This window comes from Chelon labrosus (genome assembly GCF_963514085.1).
Source record: "Chelon labrosus genome assembly, chromosome: 8".
In the NCBI taxonomy this organism is placed as follows: Eukaryota; Metazoa; Chordata; class Actinopteri; order Mugiliformes; family Mugilidae; genus Chelon; species Chelon labrosus.
Genome location: NC_140358.1, coordinates 16196574 through 16216016, shown reverse-complemented (window position 1 = coordinate 16216016; position 19443 = coordinate 16196574). Strand labels below are relative to the sequence as shown.

The 19443-nt window shown below is 40.2% G+C and overlaps 3 protein-coding genes across 3 annotated transcripts in view; 2 read left to right on the top strand and 1 right to left on the bottom strand.

Moving 5' to 3' along the window:
- Positions 1-12797: 12797 nt before the first annotated feature.
- LOC311491762 (cis-aconitate decarboxylase-like) overlaps positions 12798-19443 on the top strand; it is a gene marked incomplete at its 5' end in the record, with an annotated part of 31165 nt that continues 24519 nt past the window's right edge. The window contains 2 exons of the mRNA XM_084549784.1: positions 12798-12815; positions 13060-13114. Of these exons, the coding sequence (XP_084405910.1) occupies positions 12798-12815; positions 13060-13114 (73 nt within the window). The remainder of the gene's footprint in view (positions 12816-13059; positions 13115-19443) is intronic.
- LOC311491763 (cis-aconitate decarboxylase-like) lies at positions 13214-16319 on the top strand (the record flags this gene model as incomplete). The annotated part of the gene is made up of 4 exons (XM_084549785.1): positions 13214-13414; positions 13722-13814; positions 14520-14725; positions 15392-16319. The coding sequence occupies exons 1-4, from the start codon at positions 13337-13339 to the stop codon at positions 16317-16319; spliced, it is 1305 nt and encodes a 434-aa protein (XP_084405911.1). The 5' UTR covers positions 13214-13336.
- LOC311491673 (glutamine amidotransferase-like class 1 domain-containing protein 3, mitochondrial) lies at positions 17870-19043 on the bottom strand. The gene is made up of 4 exons (XM_084549658.1): positions 18924-19043; positions 18610-18781; positions 18320-18521; positions 17870-18225 (listed from the first exon to the last, which is right to left on the bottom strand). Exons 1-4 carry the CDS (start codon positions 19029-19031, stop codon positions 18033-18035), a joined length of 675 nt encoding a protein of 224 aa, XP_084405784.1. The 5' UTR covers positions 19032-19043; the 3' UTR covers positions 17870-18032.

Genomic DNA, 19443 nt, shown 5'->3' with positions numbered 1-19443 from the left:
CATTATTACCTGTATGATTAAAAAGAAGCAGCAACTTATTTAGTTAAATATTGAAAGTGTATACAAATGTATGGGTTGTGTTGTTGCCATCAACAGTCATGACATGAAGACCACATCACAAAGTAACAGACTATATTTATGTCTGTGCTCTATGTTGTGCTTTTCAGGTGCTTCTTGGGGATCAGTCCAGAAAGAGATTCAAAGGCCAGCCGGGGTTAGGATTATCCCGAAAAAGACAAGCAAAGTTGTTCAGAAGTCCTGTAGTGTCAATTCCCACATCTTCTCATTTCTGAAGAAACTTATTGACTTTAAAAGGCCTTTCATAGGTCAGTGAGATCATCACTACAACCACGTCATTTTTGCGTTAAAACTTTGTCCTATACTCATATTGTTGTTCTCCTGTTAAATTCCATAAAAAAAGAAACATTTCCTGTGAAATGCTAAAAAAAAAAAGATTTATCTTAAATAAATATCTGTAAGCATCTTATCTATCTGTGTTGTGGTAACCTAATTATTTAATACAAATGTTGAAGAATATCATTGTAAACATTTTCTGTAATATATAAACCAATGGGTGGCACAGTGGCGCGGTGGTTAGCCCTGATGGCTCACAGCAAGAAAGTCCCGGGTATAAAATATGAATATGAATATGAATTTGGATATAAAACAGTAATATTCTGTAAAATAGTTTTACAACAAACTAAAAAACGAATTTACTGTCAACCCTTCTGCCAGTAGTATACTGTAAAATCAAAAAATCACAGGAATTTACTGTAATTCACAATTTGTTACAGTGTACCTTGTGATAGAAACAGAGCTTTATTTCTGTTTCACTGTATTTGGCGTTTTTTTGTTATTGTTTTTAGCACGGCCATCGTTCAGATTTTTCACATTTTATTTCTTTATACATTAATTCAGAAGAAAAATGCTTAAACTGTGTAGATATTATTTTGTTCCTTTATTTTTTAAAGGAAAACAACAATTTATTTCATTTCATTTTTTATTTCATTCAAGGTTTTACATTACATTGGTTTATTCTTCAGACATTAAATAATCTTTGTGAGATGGGAAATTTCAGCATATTGTATTCTGCATCAGCATTTTCATCTACTCATGCATGTTCACTAAAACCAACTTTGGCACTTACTTGATGACCATGCTGTGGTGAGTGCTGTCTGACTCTCCGCTGGGATTGGCTGAGGTAATGGCCAGGGGTCCAGTCATTAACCACTGGACAGGGCGGCTCTGGTGTCTCCTGCTTCTTTTTGCGCTGTGACCGAACACAGAGAAAGTGGATTGATTATACAGTATTATACAGTATGCCTTTCAGTTCAATTGAAGAAAGAACAGAAAGATGGCCTGTTTACCTTTATCAAGGGAGGACCCATAGGTAGCAGTCTCTGTGAGAAGATGCAGTTGACCAGTGATGCCAGAACTCCATATATACAAATGATTGTAATCAGTGAGAACTTACTATCTAGATTATATGGCAAATCTAAAAAGCAAAATTGAGCTAAAGCAAGAGCAACTGGACTTGTTTGAGGTTTCTTAAAAACGTTTCACCACTCATCCAAAGGGCTTCTTCACTTCTGACTGACTAGATCCAAAAAGTGTTTAAAAAAAGGCAACTGGACTTGTAGAGTTTCTTGAAGACGTTTCTCCACTCATCCGAGTAGCTTCTTCAGTTGTAAGGGACTGGTGGGAAGTTTGAGGTTTAAATAGGAACATCTGTGGGTGACCCATCAGAAACCAGCTTGTTTGTGTAAACCACCAGAAACTGATGCAGCCAATTTCCATTAAAGGTTAGATACTTATGTGTCACTGAATGGGGACGATTTGTCCCTGTCCTCTGACTGACTTGTGTAGAGTTAATTTTTTTTATTTGGAATATCTGTATGTGGTGCCGACTTAAAGCTCACATGTGACAAGAGTCTGTTTACAACAAAATGCTCACCTGGAATTAAAAGATGTTTTAATTATTGTTCTTTAAAGCTTTATCCTTCTGCTGCTTTTGGGATTATATCTGAGAACAATCATCATTTTACTTCCTTCAGTAAGACAAAGCAGATTCACCAACCAGTCAGGTTACAACTTACATCTATGTCTGTTCAGACTCATGTATATGAAGACATATTGTATATTATTCTATATGTCTGAGTAGTAGTAGTTGTTGGCTGAATATAAGATGAATTAAAACGCCCAAAGCCGATGAGGTATCTTGATCTTAAAAATAAATTTAAAAAAAATGACTAAATCATGTAAATTGTGTGCATTCATGTAATAGTGTCCCTTGTCCTTCAGGTTCAGATGGACTGCTGAGTCCTCACCTAAAGAATTCGCTCGCCTGTGTTGTTTTATTTTCCCCAATGAGTGAATTACTCACTGCATTGAACTGAATTAACTACTTGTGTTAAACGTTATGTCAGAAATAATGAGGCAGAAATGACGCAAACATTAACAGACACTACATGTGTGAGTTTCAAGTAGGTGCCGCCGAAAGAAGCCGCTTGGGTGAGTGATGAAACTCCTTCAAGAAAGGTTGGTAAGTATTTTTAGAATTAATCCAGATTAATAAGAATCTTCTGTTGAGTTAGTCACCTACGGTATTGAAACTAGGGTGTGCCACCACTTTAAACTGGTATATTAAACGGATTAAACAATGCTGTTGTTGGAATTCTTGTTTTGTTTTTGCTCATCATAACTTTACTTGTATTACGTGAAGAAGGAAAATGCCATGGATACTTTTAGTGTTCTTTCCCAGGGATGGTTTCCTTTTGTTCTGTTTGGATTCACGTGTCTTTATTTTGTGACTCTGAATGCATACACTCTAACAAATTGCTGTAAAAAACAAACAAACAAAAAAAACTAATTCATACAATAATATGAATAATATAAAACCGTATGTTATATAAAAAAAAAAACATAATTACAGGGCGGCACAGTGGCGAGGTGGTTAGCACTGATGCCTCACAGCGAGAAGGTCCCGGGTTCAAATCCATGGGCCGACTGGGCTTTTCTGTGTGGAGTTTGCATGTTCTCCCTGTGTCCGCGTGGGTTCTCTCTGGGTACTCCGGCTTCCTCCCACCATCCAAAGACATGGTCATTAGGTTAATTGGTGATTCTAAATTGGCTGTAGGTGTGCGCGTGAGTGTGAATGGTTGTAGTCTATCTATGTTAGCCCTGCGATAGACTGGCAACCTGTCCAGGGTGTACCCCGCCTCTCGCCCGATGACAGTTGGGATAGGCTCAAGCAGACCCCCGCGACCCTGCAAAGATGAATGAATGAATGTAATAAAAACAGTTCGTCAAATACAGAATTCTACCGTGTTCCATGAGGAGACATGTGGAACAACACTGGAAGGCCCCAACCCGTCTTTCTATCAGCAATCATCTATTAAGATCCAACAATTTTATATTTCTTTGGTGTCATCTTTTTCTTATTGTAATCTTTTTTACTGTGTCTGTTCAGTAGTAAATATCTACCTAGATTACAGCATTTTCAGAGTAGCTACCGAGGTAAAAACACTTGTTATTTTCTAAAACCACCTATGATTGTTTCACATTGACTAGCTTTCTTTTTTGCTTGTTTCGCTAAATTGCTGCTGGATGCCTTACTGAGCTAACCAGTTTGGCAGGTTGTCTTCTCCTGTCTTTTGTGCATTATTACCTGTATTATTAAAAAGAAGCAGCAACTTATTTAGTTAAATGTTGAAAGTGTATACAAATGTATGAGTTGTGTTGTTGCCATCAACAGTCATGACATGATGACCACATCACAAAGTAACTGTATTTATGTCTGTGCTCTATGTGCTTTTCAGGTGCTTCTTGGGGATCAGTCCAGAAAGAGATTCAAAGGCCAGCCGGGGTTAGGATTATCCCAAAAAAGACAAGCAAAGTTGTTCAGAAGTAGTCCTGTAGTGTCAATTCCCACATCTTCTCATTTCTGAAGAAACTTATTGACTTTAAAAGGCCTTTCATAGGTCAGTGAGATCATCACTACACCCACGTCATTTTTGCGTTAAAACTTTGTCCTATACTCATATTGTTGTTCTCCTGTTAAATTCCATAAAAAAAAGAAACATTTCCTGTACAATCCTAAAAAAAAAGATTTATCTTAAATAAATATCTGTAAGCATTTTATCTATCTGTGTTGTAGTAACCTAATCATTTAATACAAATGTTGAAGAATATCGTTGTAAACATTTTCTGTAATATATAAACCAATGGGCGGCACAGTGGCGCGGTGGTTAGCCCTGATGGCTCACAGCAAGAAAGTCCCGGGTATAAAATATGAATATGAATATGAATTTGGATATAAAACAGTAATATTCTGTAAAATAGTTTTACAACAAACTAAAAGACTAATTTACTGTCAACCCTTCTGCCAGTAGTATACTGTAAAATCAAAAAATCACAGGAATTTACTGTAATTCACAATTTGTTACAGTGTACCTTGTGATAGAAACAGAGCTTTATTTCTGTTTCACTGTATTTGGCGTTTTTTTGTTATTGTTTTTAGCACGGCCGTCGTTCAGATTTTTCACATTTTATTTCTTTATACATTAATTCAGAAGAAAAATGCTTAAACTGTGTAGATATTATTTTGTTCCTTTATTTTTTAAAGGAAAACAACAATTTATTTCATTTCATTTTTATTTCATTTAAGGTTTTACATTACATTGGTTTATTCTTCAGACATTAAATAATCTTTGTGAGATGGGAAATTTCAGCATATTGTATTCTGCATCAGCATTTTCATCAACTCGTGCATGTTCACTAAAACCAACTTTGGCACTTACTTGATGACCATGCTGTGGTGAGTGCTGTCTGACTCTCCGCTGGGATTGGCTGAGGTAATGGCCAGGGGTCCAGTCATTAACCACTGGACAGGGAGGCTCTGGTGTCTCCTGCTTCTTTTTGTGCTATAACCGAACACAGAGAAAGTGGATTGATTATACAGTATTATACAGTATGCCTTTCAGTTCAATTGAAGAAAGAACAGAAAGATGGCCTGTTTACCTTTATCAAGGGAGGACCCATAGGTAGCAGTCTCTGTGAGAAGATGCAGTTGACCAGTGATGCCATAACTCCATATATACAAATGATTGTAATCAGTGAGAACTTACTATCTAGATTATATGGCAAATCTAAAAGGCAAAATTGAGCTAAACCAAGAGCAACTGGACTTGTAGAGTTTCTTGAAGACGTTTCTCCACTCATCCGAGTAGCTTCTTCAGTTCTAAGGGACTGGTGGGAAGTTTTAGGTTTAAATAGGAACATCTGTGGGTGACCCATCAGAAACCAGCTTGTTTGTGTAAACCACCAGAAACTGATGCAGCTAATTTCCATTAAAGGTTAGATACTTATGTGTCACTGAGTGTCTTGACGATTTGTCCCTGTCCTCTGACTGACTTGTGTAGAGTTAATGTTTTTTATTTGGAATATCTGTATGTGGTGCCGACTTGAAGCTCACATGTGACAAGAGTCTGTTTACAACAAAATGCTCGCCTGGACTTAAAAGATGTTTTTCACGTAAACCTGGGTGTCATATAGCTAGAAGCTAACTTCCATCTGTAGTCCTCAATCTCTATCAGGTAACATCTACACTACACACTCAACAACCACATGTTGGTTGATCTGTTGCTTTCGGGGTGTTGTCAGAGGACAATGATCATTTACTTTGGATGGATTATTATTGTCTTCAAACAGTGTTCCTTGTCCTTCAGGTTTGGATTGACTGCTGAGTCCTGACCTGAAGAACAGGCTCTCCTGTGTTGAGCCATGCATTTGTGTAAGGGTTGTTTCATTTTCCCCAGTGAGTGGATTACTTACTGCATTGAACAGAATTAACTACATTGTGGTGAACATTATGTCAGACATAACGAGGTAGAAGCAGTGCAGAGAGGAATACAATGACGTGTACGTTGGATAAACAAAGCCACTTCATAAACTGAAGGCATTCAAAGTTCAGTCTGGAGAGTTTCTGGCCATAAATAGTTCTTTCACTCATTCACGCATTCATCTTCTGCAACCGCTTATTAAATAGGTTTTTCCACTAATCATAAAAACGGACAATATCAAGGTTAATCCGAACAACATCCACTAATTGCTGTTGAATATTGGGTCCTTAACAGACACTACGCATGTAGAAGGAAGAAGCCACTTGGATGAGAGGTGAAATTCCTTCATGAAAGGTTATTAAGTACACTGCCTGACCAAAAGAAAAGTCGCCACATGGATTTAACTAAGCAAATAGGTATGAGTCTCCTATTACTCCATGGGCAATTATCTTTCAGCTGGCAACAAGCTGAACAACCCCAACTGATGCAATGAGTAGCTTCTCATTTCTTAAACAACCATGTCGAAAGACACATCCGGTGGTCGTGGAAAAGATGTTAGTCTGTTTGAGAAGGGTCAAATCAATGGCATGCATCAAGCAGAAGAAACATCTAAGGAGATTAAAATTGGGTTAAGAATTGTCCAACGCATTATTAAAAACTGGAAGGATAGTGGGGAACCAGCGCATCAGGGTAAGAAGAGAGGCAGATGAAGTGATGCACCCATCATGCCTAGTGCCTACTGTACAAGCCTGTGGGGGCAGTGCTATGATCTGGGGTTGCTGCAGTGGGGTTCAGCAACATTATGTTGCCCAAAGAATCAGCTGACTACCTGAATATACTGAATGAGCAGGTTATTCCATCAATGGATTTTTTCTTCCCTGATGTTCACGGGCATATTCCAAGATGACAATGCCAGGATTCATCGGGCTCAAATTGTTAAAGAGTGGTTCAGGGAGCATGAGAGATCATTTTCACACATGGATTGGCCACCACAGAGTCCAGACCTTTACCCCATTGAGAATCTTTGGGATGTGCTGGAGAAGGCTTTACACAGTGGTCAGTCTCTTCCATCATAAATACAAGATCTTGGTGGAAAATGAATGCAACACTGGATGGAAATAAATCTTGTGACATTGCAGAAGCTTATTGAAACAATGCCACAGTGAATGTGTGTTGTAATCAAAGCTAAAGGTGGTCCAATGAAATATTAGAGTGTGTGCCCTTTTATTTTTTAAGGTGACTTTTTTTATTTATTTATTTTGTTTTGGCCAGGGAGTGCATTTTTGGAATTACCATAACCCGGATTAATAAGAATCTTCTGTTGACTTAGTCACCTACGGTACTGAAACTTGGGTGTGCCACCACTTCAAACTGGTATATTAAATAGATTAAACAATGCTGTTGTTTTTGCTAATCATAACTTTATTTGTCTTACATCAAGAAGGAAAATGCCATGGATGCTTGTAGTGTTCTTTTCCAGGGATGGTTTCTTTTTGTTCTGTTTGGTAGTTTCTGATTCATGTGTCTTTATTTTGTGACTCTGAATGCATAGAAACAGAGTTATGTTTCTGTTTCACTGTATCCGGTGTTTCTTTTTTGTTTTTAGCATGGCCATCGTTCAGATTTTTCACATTTTATTTCTTTGTACACTAATTCAGAAGAAAAATGCTTAAACTGTGTAGATATTATTTTTTTCCCCCGAGCATTTTTCACTCAACACTGCTTTATCTAATTTCTTACATCTTATATGGTTTGAGAAAAAAATGTAGAAGAAAAACAACAATTTATTTCATTTCATTTCATTTATTTCATTTTATGTTTTACATTACATTGGTTTATTCTTCACACTGAGTAAATAATTTGTGGCAGACAATAAATAATCTTTATGGGATGAAAAAATGTAGCATATTGTGTTTTGTAGCTCTTAAAATTCAAGGATTCAAGGAGTTTTTATTGTCATTACACACATGTTGATACATGAGGCGGAACAAAATTAGTTACCCTGGTCCCTGTGCAAGCCAAGCAGAAACAGCAAAGGTAAAGTATAAAAATACAATAAAATTAGCTAACTAAGTATAAAGTAATATAAATATAGGCAATAGGAAATGCAACAATTGACAGTAAGGAAAGGTATAACAGCACTACACAGACTTCACTCCAGGTAGTCCTGTGTTTATACACAGAAATGCACAAGCTGAAGAAGCAGAACTTGTAAGAAGGCATTATTGATGAGCCTTGTGGAAGTTTGGGATAATCACACCATAGAGCTTTTCACTCTGTCAAAGATTTGTCTGACTTTTGCTGCAGGGACGCAGCCTTCCCTCAAGATGGTGATGTCACCTGTGAAGAGAGTAAGAACGTTTTGAGTGAGAATGTATCTGTTTGCCACTTGAAAAGATGAAAAGTCGGTTGGTTTTTACCTTCATCAATCCGTAGACAGTTGACCACGGTAGAAGCAACAAGTTCATTAGAGTTCCCGTCACAAAGAACTCCTTGGATCTTGTGTCCCAGTCGACTGTGGGAAAACCAATAATATTTCAGACATTGCATTTTTATAAAAATATCAACATTTTCATCTACTCATGCATGTACCATTAAACCAACTTTGGCACTTACTTGATGACCATGCTGTGGTGAGTGCTGTCTGCCTCTCCGCTGGGATTGGCTGAGGTAATGGCCAGGGGTCCAGTCATGTCACATAAGTGTCCGGTCACCGTGTGGTCAGGCACGCGGATCATGATGCTGTCCCTGGTACCAACGCGGTCGTAAGCTGGACCCACACCTAAAAATTATCAATTAAAAGTTGAGGTGAATACTGATTAGACGTATTGATGCTAAGCTAAAAATGTTCACTGGAAGCCTCCATGAAGTGTTTACCTAGTCTGAGCAGCCAGTCTCCTTTGCTGACGATGCAGCTGATGCCGCCAGGATACACGTTGCTCATAAACTCCCACAGCAGAGGACTGAAAGGAGGCTTGGCTGCCACCAGCTGCTCCACACTAGAGATGCAAATGCATATGGGCTTCTCCGCTGGTCTGTCCTGGAACAAGTCACAGAAAACAGGTTTAAGAGCTTACACTTTTATTGGTCTACCCCATGTTGCACATCAGTAGTTTATTTTTCATTCCTACTTTGATGCTGTAGATTTTCTCAATGGCCTCAGGATTCTTACAAGAGGCGGCCAGGGCATACACAGTGTCTGTGGGAATACCACATACTCCTCCTTCCTCCAGAAGACCAGCGATCTTCTTGAGGCCACTGGTGAGTCTGGAATTAGCCACTGGACAGGGCAGCTCTGGTGTCTCTTGCTTCTTTTTGTGCTATAACCGAACACAGAGAAAGTGGATTGATTACAAAATATATTACACTATGTCTTTCAGTTGAAATGAAGAAAGAACAGAAAGTTGGCCTCTTTCCTGTTTACCTTTATCAAGGGAGGACCCATAGGTAGCAATCTCTGTGAGAAGATGCAGTTGACCAGTGATGCCAGAACTCCATATATACAAATGATTGCAATCAGTGAGAACATGGCAACTGAGAAAAAGAATTGATAAAGAAGGTTAAACACCTAAAAGAACAGTTTCCTTCTCCAGGCTGTTTACACCAGTCAACTGGTCAAGTCTCAGTTCACATCCATGTATGTCCAAACCCATATAGAAAGTTGTGAAAATGTGTTTAACTATTTAAAATTACGTTTTGTCTGTACGTACTTTCTAGATCATATGGAAGTAGCTGAAGGGTGGAGAGCAGGAGGCAGACCAGAGCAACCTCCATGACTGTTGTTAGAAACAGGAGAACCAGGTTCCTATATGCAGCTGACAAAAACAACAACCGTAATGAAAAAAAGTGTCCACAAACAGAAAAAACAATGCCTCTTTCATAAAAAATGTAGTTGAGCTTACCAGTCAGCATGAGAAAAGCATTAATGACCAGGAGAGCAATGGCTCCTGCTGTAAAAGCAGAGATTTCTTCTGCAGGGAACTGTAGCAGGTTACCTAGAAAAAAAATATGTTGTGATAACAGTATTGTGTAAATCCCAAAGATAAATGTCAGCTTTCTCGCATGTTTGTACAACGTACCTGCAAACCTAAACCAGGTCCATGTTGCCCATACGCCTACATAGATGGATGAGATGACTGACCCAAACCGGTCACCTTCTGTCACTTGCAGCCTGCTGACGTAAATCTGGATGATTGCTCCAGAGATGAGGACCCAAGGGACAGTCTGATGAAGGTGGCCAAGATTCAGACTGGAAGCTTGTGAATGAAGAGCTGAAAGAGCTGCGACTCCATTTGTAAAGTAGAACAGAGCATCTGAGTCCTGGTCAGTTTGGGGCAGTTGCTCCTGGTCTCCCCGTGTAGACCGTCCACAACTCAAAACCATCTTAAGCTTCTCGGTGGAGATGGGCTGTTGTCCTACTGGGATGAGAGACTTTTCTGCTATTGAGTTGATAAGACGTGAGAAGGTGCCATAGATGGAGACTGCGGTGAACAGGGAGCAAGCTACACCAAAGAAGATGTAATAACTCTGGAGCGGGATCTGGTGGATTGTTGATACTGTGACCAGGACGAAGAGCATGTTGTGAATCAGTTCCAGGATGTCCATGTTCAGACTTCCCATGCAGAGCACCAAGCCTGCCATCACAAAGAACCAATTTCCCACCATTGCCTCCCTTGCAGAAGCAACTTTGCTGTCCTCCACAATCAGAGTAGATACCACAAACTCATCCCAAGCCTTGATCAGCCAGTAAGTCGCATGAATGCCAAACTTTGTAGTGTGGTAGCAGTCTTGGCGCAGATGGGCATAGAAGCTAGAGAACAGCTGGGCAAATGAAATGATTGAGACCCATACAGCTCCTAAACCAAATGATTTCATGTACCCAAAGCCGTAGAAAGCAAATATGAAAGGAGCAACAGAGTCACAGAAGAAACCCAAGGCCATGGGCTCAGCATACTTTGTGTTTTTCTTCTTCTCTTGGCCAATGCTCTGGGCACTTGATGAACTGGGGGTTCCTAACAGGAGAACATTAAAGAGGGGGGTCCCAAAGCCTTTGAGGACGAGACGTTGAGTCAGGCCTTTGATGAGCAGTGCAGCTGAGCCATAGATGGCAAAGAGCAGAATGAGCAACTCCAAGACCCCAGAGACCACGAGAGCCCAGGAGCCTGTTACTAGAGCTGCTGCTTCAAAGACTAAAGTGGCTGTGATGGCCCCAAAAACAAAGGGCATGATGTAGTTGACTGTGGCAGAGCAAAATGCAAGGAGAAAGGACAAAATGATGAAAGGGATCAGGCCCGCGATTGCTGACTCATTTGTGGACAGGCATAAATAGCAAACGGACGAGTTGCTCATCAAGGTGGTGGACAGAGATGTATTGTTCTCAATTGGAAGGAATGCTGTGGTTTGGTTTGTATCTATGGCACCCAAGTAGATTCGGGTGGCACCATAACTACCCCACAGAGCGGCATAACCAATAAAGGCGGTGCCACTCAGGTGATCGTATTTTCGAAAGGAGATGAGTCCGGCCACCAGCTGGCATATACCACCAATCAGGATAAGATGAACACCTGTCGAAAGTGTTGTAAATTAGCAAACACCGTATTCATATTACTTATTACTAAATACATTTTTAAACCCATTTACTTTAGGTTTTACCTGCAAGGATGTTCTCCACTCCTTGTGGTGCAATGCCAGTTTGAGCTGTACTGAAGTTCTGTAGAAGTACAAGGAATGCACTGATCCCATTGGATAACATGCCTAACACTCCTGGTTCCCCATAGAAACTGGCAGGAAATCCATCTGGTGCCGCCATGGTGTCTTTTTTTTTCTTTGTATCAAACTGTGTAAAAACACACAGTTAAGTATCTATCTATGATATTATCAATATGTCTGAAAGGCTGAATAATACAATGCATTTACAAACACATACAGATGCAATATTTGATATTTTTAGGTACATTTTATTTATTATGTCTAACATAACAGCTAATTAGGTAAACCTCATGTTTTATGTTGATTCACTTCTACTTGTGTAAATGAAAAATATGGAAAAATGTATTTTAAATGCTAAGTTAAATATTATTTGATGAAGTCCAGCACTGAAATGTATCAGTCTGTAGGTCTAACAGTCTCTGACACTGCCCAGTCTATTTTAAGAATGATTCCCTGTTAGTAAGTGAATTCAAGGTAGATGAATTTAACACACACAAAAAATAAATAAATAAAAAAATGTGTTGAAAATTACATCAAACCCAAAAGCAAGGATAGCATTTATTAATTACACTCTTGTTTTATTGTTAATCTATGCATTCATGTATTCCTCTTCTGTCAAGTGTCTTAAGATGTTGCTGATTGTTAATAATTATCTTGATCTACACCAGAGAATGTACGAAAAGCAGAAAATTTGAAAAGCACTCTGTAAATACTGTTGTGTTATTATTACCATGCAAATATAAATTCATCTGAATTCAACAAATTATTCTGAAGATTGTTAAATAACAAATATTCAAGTTGTGCCTGTAGATATATAGATGTAAAAATGAAGCCTTACTTGATCACGATGCTTAAAGGATGAAGTGCCAAGGTGTTCTGAGGCTGAAAAAGGAGCATCTCATGATGAAGTATTCTTAAAGGAGGAGTTTCATAATAAAACAATACACTAAGCTCTGGGTGGAACTGCCTCTAAGAAATTTTTCCATGTGTTTGTCATTGTCCTAAGGATGGTGATGTTAATTGTACTAGTGATGACTACAATGGAATTTCCTCCCCAGACATCCTACGTCTATCCTTCCTCCTTCCTCACAGGTGAGTACAGGTAGGCAGACCAGGGCTATATAAGGTAGGGATCCTCCCAGTTTCAAACAGGATGCTCTTGACAGCAGTATCGATACAGAGAAGGAAGAACGACTGCAGCCGAAATCCATTTACAGAAAGAAGACCTGACGAAAACACACCGAAGCCATGATGTCCAAACTACAGGTAGAGATTCAGATTTTTTTTTTTTTTTTTTTTTTTTTTCCGCGTCTTTAAGATATACATATGTTCAAATCGCCTTTGCTTGACGTATGGCACAAATGTTATTTTTGGATTGTTGTTAGTCATATTGAAACTGAAAACTGACAGCAACATACCTTTCAAGAGAGACTTTTATTAAACATCCACCAAGATTCTGATTTAAATGTGTTTGACGAGGAGTATTAAACCTTCTGTTCTGGCTCCACAGAAAACCATCAGACCAGTGCTGGCCGTAAGGGCTATGCATAATTCTGCCGTTGAAGGTAAACCCTTGTTTACTATCGGATCACGCCTCCTTCTTTTGTATGTCCATTAGCTTGCTTGTCTTTAATCTCTACAGCTAATTTCTCTACACCTCTCTGTTTCCTCCCACAGCCGTGAAGCAACCGGCTCGTGAGGACACAGTCACAGCCAGCTTTGGGAAGTTCATCAGTGACATTAAGCCCCAGCATTTGTCTAATTCGGTGCTCCGCCGGAGTAAGAGAATGTTGCTAGACAACATTGGAGTTGGTCTTATTGGCAGCACAACAGCTGTCTTTGACGTGGCCCTGCAACATTGCCAGGTGAGACAAAAAGAAAGCAAAAGTGAGCTAAATGTTACATGCTATTTACCTTTTGGGCACAAAAGTCCTCATAATTGCGTATGGAGAGCTGTTTTAGGGTAGGAATGTGGTTATGTTTATGTCAGTAGTGGTTATTGTTAACTATTGTATAGTTAGTGTAGATCAATAACCTAAGGAATGAATGTGAGTCAATAAAATGTCCCCTGAAACGCGACTGTCAGTGTAAATAATCTGTAACTTTATTTTTGTAAGACAACATCTCTCTGACAGCTGCTTGTGTTTACCTGCCTGCACCTTTTTCTCTCAGCACATGTACGCTCCCGATGACATCAGCTCTGTGTACGGACGCAAGGGCACCAGGCTTTCCCCGACACTGGCAGCTTTCGTCAACGGAGTGGCGGTGAGTGGAAATAAGTTAGATAGATGTGTCCAGATTCAGATTCAGAAAACTTTATTTGTCCCCAGGAGGCACTTAAGGGCACACAGAGCAGGCAACAATGACATAAGACGGAGTAGAAAAGCTCAGTTAAAATAAGTAACATAGAATAAACCAATTGGAATATATATATATATATATATACATATATATATAAAAAAAAATTAAAAACACAAACCAGGTGATGAGTAATGAGCAAATGATTGAACATTATATACAAAATAATAGGGTGCAAGATTGGCAATGAGATAGGTAAAGTACAGTGTTCAGAAATGGCAATGAGGCGTTCAACTTCAGTCAGCGCCTCATTGCCATTGACTGAAGGTGAACGCCTCATTGCCATTGACTAAAGTTGAACGCCTCGTTGCCATTTCTGCACGCCGTACTTTACCTATTTCATTGTCAATCTTGCCAATCCTACTTATGCTGCAGTAAAAAAAAAAAAATTACCTGAACCAACTAGCTGTTATATACTCGGCAGTGGTATAACCCAACCCCTCAGTGTGGAACTGACCCCGAGTTATGCTTCTTCAGAAATTTCACTCACTTTTCTCTGTCAGCAGAAACAGAAAGTGGTTATAGCTCAACATGAAAAATGAACACATACAAATCTTGCCATCAAATAAGTGCGTTTGACAAGCAATTACAGCTTACGTCTTCCTGCTGCAGACTCACTCCATGGACTTTGATGACACGTGGCACCCTGCCACTCATCCCTCCGGAGCCGTCCTTCCTGCTGTGTTAGCTCTCAGTGACATGATGCCAGCCAACAACAAACCCAGCGGCCTGGACTTCTTGCTGGCCTTCAATGTCGGCATTGAGATCCAGGGCCGGCTAATGAGGTTCTCTAATGAGGCCCACAACATCCCCAAGAGGTGAGTGTTTCAGAGCGTGGGTCAAAGTAGACATAGTCTAGCAGTGTAAACCTAGTTAAAATAATTGCAGTATGTTGTCTATATGCTGTAACTGTACTCAAGCAGGTCCTTGATTATGATTTATTATTCGTATTTCACATGGAAGACAACCACCGCTGTGAGTCTGAGCAGACTTATAATTGCCCTGCTGCTCTCTGTACGGCTCAAAGTGTCTTCTGGAGTGTAACGTTCAGAATTTTCCTGTGGAAATAGTTGCACATACTCAAACTGTGAGAAGCCACAGGTGCTTCAGCTGTGCTGCAAAATTTTTCCACAACATAGCACATCAAGTTATAGCTGTGTACGTTGATGACGTGTTGAAGGTGTGTGTTAGTTCCAAACAGTCGGAGCTTTTTGCCTGCAGCCCCACTGTGGCTATTTAGGTTTGTAGCCTACAGCTAGATTAAAAACATTTCCACTGACCAAATGGAATGAAAGCTTTGGTGTTCATCTGCAGTAACTCAACAAAGACCAACTGAGTTTGGGTTTATTGTGGGAGAAAAACACTTTTTTTTATTTTAGAATTAGTTTAAATTCACTTACAGCTTCATTTATTTGGGAGGGTAAATACACAAAACTAAATAATGACCAAGCCTGTCTGTCTTAACTTTGGAACTTTCTCTTCAGGTTTCACCCTCCCACTGTGGTGGGGCCTATGGGAAGTGCTGCCGCCTGTGCCCACCTCTTGTCTCTGGATCCTTCCCAGAGCAGTCATGCCTTGGCTATAGCTGCTTCTCTCGCAGGAGCTCCAATGGCTAATGCTGCCACTCAGTCTAAACCCCTCCACATAGGCAATGCTGCACGTTTGGGTCTGGAAGCTGCTCTGCTGGCCTCCAGGGGCCTAGAGGCCAGTTCTCTGGTCCTGGATGCTGTTCCAGGGGTGGCTGGGTTCAGTGCTTTTTATGAAGACTATGTGCCGAAGGCTTTAGAGTCTCCCAGCGATGAAGGCCATATGTTCCTGCTAGAGGTACAGGACATGGGCTTCAAGCGCTTCCCCGCCCATCTGGGGATGCACTGGGTGGCAGATGCTGCAGCCTCGGTCCATAAGCTTCTTGTGGGAGCTGGCTCTGGTACTGTCTCCCCTGCTCAAGTCCAGGACATCCTGCTCAGAGTCCCCCAGTCTAAGTACATCAACAGGGCTTTCCCTGAGTCTGAGCACGAGGCACGCCACTCCTTCCAGTTCAACGCTTGCAGCGCTCTCCTGGATGGCGAGGTCACTGTCCAGTCCTTCACCCCTGCTGCTATGAGCCGCCCTGAGCTGCTCGCCCTGCTGGGCCGCGTTCGTGTGGAGCATCCCCATGACAACCCGGCCAATTTCAACCTGATGTATGGGGAGGTTGAGGTGACACTAACTGGGGGGGACATCCTGAGGGGACGCTGTGACACCTTCTATGGTCACTGGCGCAATCCGCTGACCAACGAGAGCCTGAGGAAGAAGTTCAGGAACAACGCAGAGGTGGTGCTCTCCTCAGAGAAGGTGGAGCAGCTGATTGAGGTGGTGGAGGAGCTGGACCGACATGCAGACTGCACGGCCCTTCTCTCAAACCTTCAATGAAATTTAGGCAAACAGCAACATAAAACACAAACCACATTTCATTAAAGAAAAAACTATCTTCAAATTCATACGACATATTCACTCCAGGCCCAGAGACAGCAATGCACTGAACACAATCACTAAGAGTTCTGTGTTGTGCTCATTTCTAAGAATGAGTAGCCACAGTAATGAATTGTACAAATTATAAGTTTTTGTAAGTGTACAAACAACAAATATCTAAACTATCTGGTTGTGTAAAGTTATCATTTTTTTCAGTGATTTATGGAAAACAAACAAACAAACAAACAAAAAATAACATTTGTGGTTAGGTGTTAAAAAACAATATGTTTATTATTATGACTCAGATAAAGATCCAACCATAGTATAAGAATTTCTGTTTCCATGTCCTACACTTTGTATGAAATTATCAAAAGAATGAATTCTGGTATCATTGCTGGAAGAATAGTTATTTAACTCACAGTGCCTTAAAGTTTCACATAACCCTTTATAATTTATATTATTTAAGTATGCAGAATGTATTAAGAAGACCAGTAACAAAAATATACAATTCAAACTTTCTAACAACTAAGATAAAGATCCAAACAGAAAGACGTGTGTGACTGCATTCAGAGAAGTCAATAAAGTAAATATTGTAGATCAATGTTTGTCTAACATTTAAACAGTTAAAATCAAATAAGATATTGAACAAAAACCATCAGTTGGCTCTAGAACCATAATATCCAGAGAGGTTGCAATCTGTATTAGGATGGGAAATAATGACCTGATTCATGCAGTTTCTTAAATCAGCAGCAGAGGGATTCACACCACATTGAGTAACTGGCTTCAGCAAATTATATACTGTATGTACATAGATAACTAATAACTATTTTTTTTTGCAGAATGTAATAAAAAGTCTTGTTGAATTGAATTTAAAGTGTTTTGCTGTTTTGTTCTGATACTTTGGAACGTTTGATACACACCTGAGAGACAGCAGCTGAGGCCTGTAGATTTTAAACGTTTTACCTTTAATCATGTTTGAGTGAAATGTGTTAATATGTTTTAATTTGCCTCCTTCATGCATTACCCTATAGAACAGAAACACTTTTTTTTATTTAAATCAAATGCGTGTTTATTTTTTGGTGGGATAGCAATTGTAAAGGGGTTCATGCTGCACTTAAAACACCAACATTTAAGCTCCGAGTGAGAAGTGGGGTGACTGTTTTAAGTTAAATAATCGTTTAAATCTCACATTTAAATCTAAATGTAAAACACACTTGTGCTCGGTGAATATTTAGCTAATATGCAAATTCACACAGCTGATGAATGGAAGACAGCTTGATGAAGAGTTACAGCGCGACCCACAGTCCTCGTCAGGTAGTATTCACTGGTGGCAATCTGCTTTGTGCAATAAACCAGTCTTTCACCTCTATGTGAGGCGGCCCAAACAATGACGTGATCAGTGATGTATTTGTATGTATGAGAACATGGTCACGGATTATTTGAGCTACAAATTGGTTGTTTTTCCTGCCTTGGTGTCGTTTTTCTAAAGACAAAATCATTGCAAACCCGTAGGTTGTTGAGTAGCTTTTATTGAGAGGCTTAACAACACTCATTGACAAAAGAATATCAGATATGTTGTATGCTCACACAAAGATTAGACAAATTACTATTGAACACAAGAATTTCCACAGAATATGAGAGTAAAACAAAACAAAAACACACATGAAACTCTTATTAGGCCAGTTTCAGAGTCTCTTTAACCATGACGCCTACTCCATCAAACACTTTGTGAACGGGAGCGTTGCACATGAAGGCACAGGTGGTGACCAGCTTGTTTTTGACATCAACGTGAGCTTCAGTAACGTCTTTGTTGACATACTTGCAGCCCATCTCCTTCATAACACCTGCTGTACCTGCATACGGCCACCTGAAGACGAAAAGAAAAAAGGAAGGTTTCAGCTTTTGATTTGATTTGACTCAGTCTTCAGTCACATCTGAAGATGGTAATTTATTTCACTCACGTTTCACACTGCTTGTCCTGCCCCACGGTGACCTCACAGCCGGGCAGGAGCTTGGCAGCCAGGACGGGGGAGATGCAGCACATGCCCAGAGGCTTTTTAGCTTTGTGGAAATCTTTGATGAGCTTCTCTAGCTGTGGATTGACCGTGCAGTCCTTATTCTTCACAGCCCAGTCACACAGGTTCTTGGCCACACCGAAGCCCCCTGAATGAACAGCATTCATTTAGAAGATCACAGAAAAGAAGAGGACCACCCAGAGTTTAATAGGTGGGATTACTTGTGGTAAACTTACCTGGGATGATGACAGCATCAAACGCTGACACATCGCACTTGGCCAGATCAGTCACGTCACCCCTGGCGATGCGGGCACTTTCCTGCAGGATGTTTCTCTTCTCCTGCGTAGGTTTCCCCTCACAGTGGTTCACAACATGCATCTGATCGGAGTTTGGAGCAAACATCTGCACCTGGAACCAGACATTAGTTCAACAATCAGTATCAGATTAATCAGTATCAGATTAGTTCCCGTTTTTAAGGGATCTTTTAAGAGCTGCCATTAAATGGAAGGCACTGTAACATGTTCACTTCTCTTCTTTTAGGTGCTCTTACTTTTGCTCCAGCGCGACTCAGGTGGACAAGGACGGCCGAGGCCTCATGGATCTCTGTGCCATCATAAACTCCACAGCCTGACAGAATGACTGCAACGCGCTTTGCCATGATTCCTGCAAAACACACACACACACCATTTGCTTATCTATACTCTAAATATATGAAAACTCTCTGGATCAGAGGTCTTCAATAGGGGGTCTGCAACGCCAGGGTGGTCCACGGAGTTACTGCAGGAGGTTGATATTCACTCCTCCGCATCTACACTGCACATATGCAAACTGCCATTTGCTGAGCTGCACGAGGACTTTGCTCATTTTGTTACTCCGCAAGATAACACGTATATGCATGGCAGTGGCACTAATAGCAATCACTAATTTTCATTTCCATATTTACGTTCGAATAGCTTGTATGCATGATTATCATGACACTGAAAGAAAATGCTGATTTTGGCACTGGTATCGGTTGACAAGGTATGTTTATAAATGACAGGGCTTTAAAAGAAAAACATGATTATATGAAC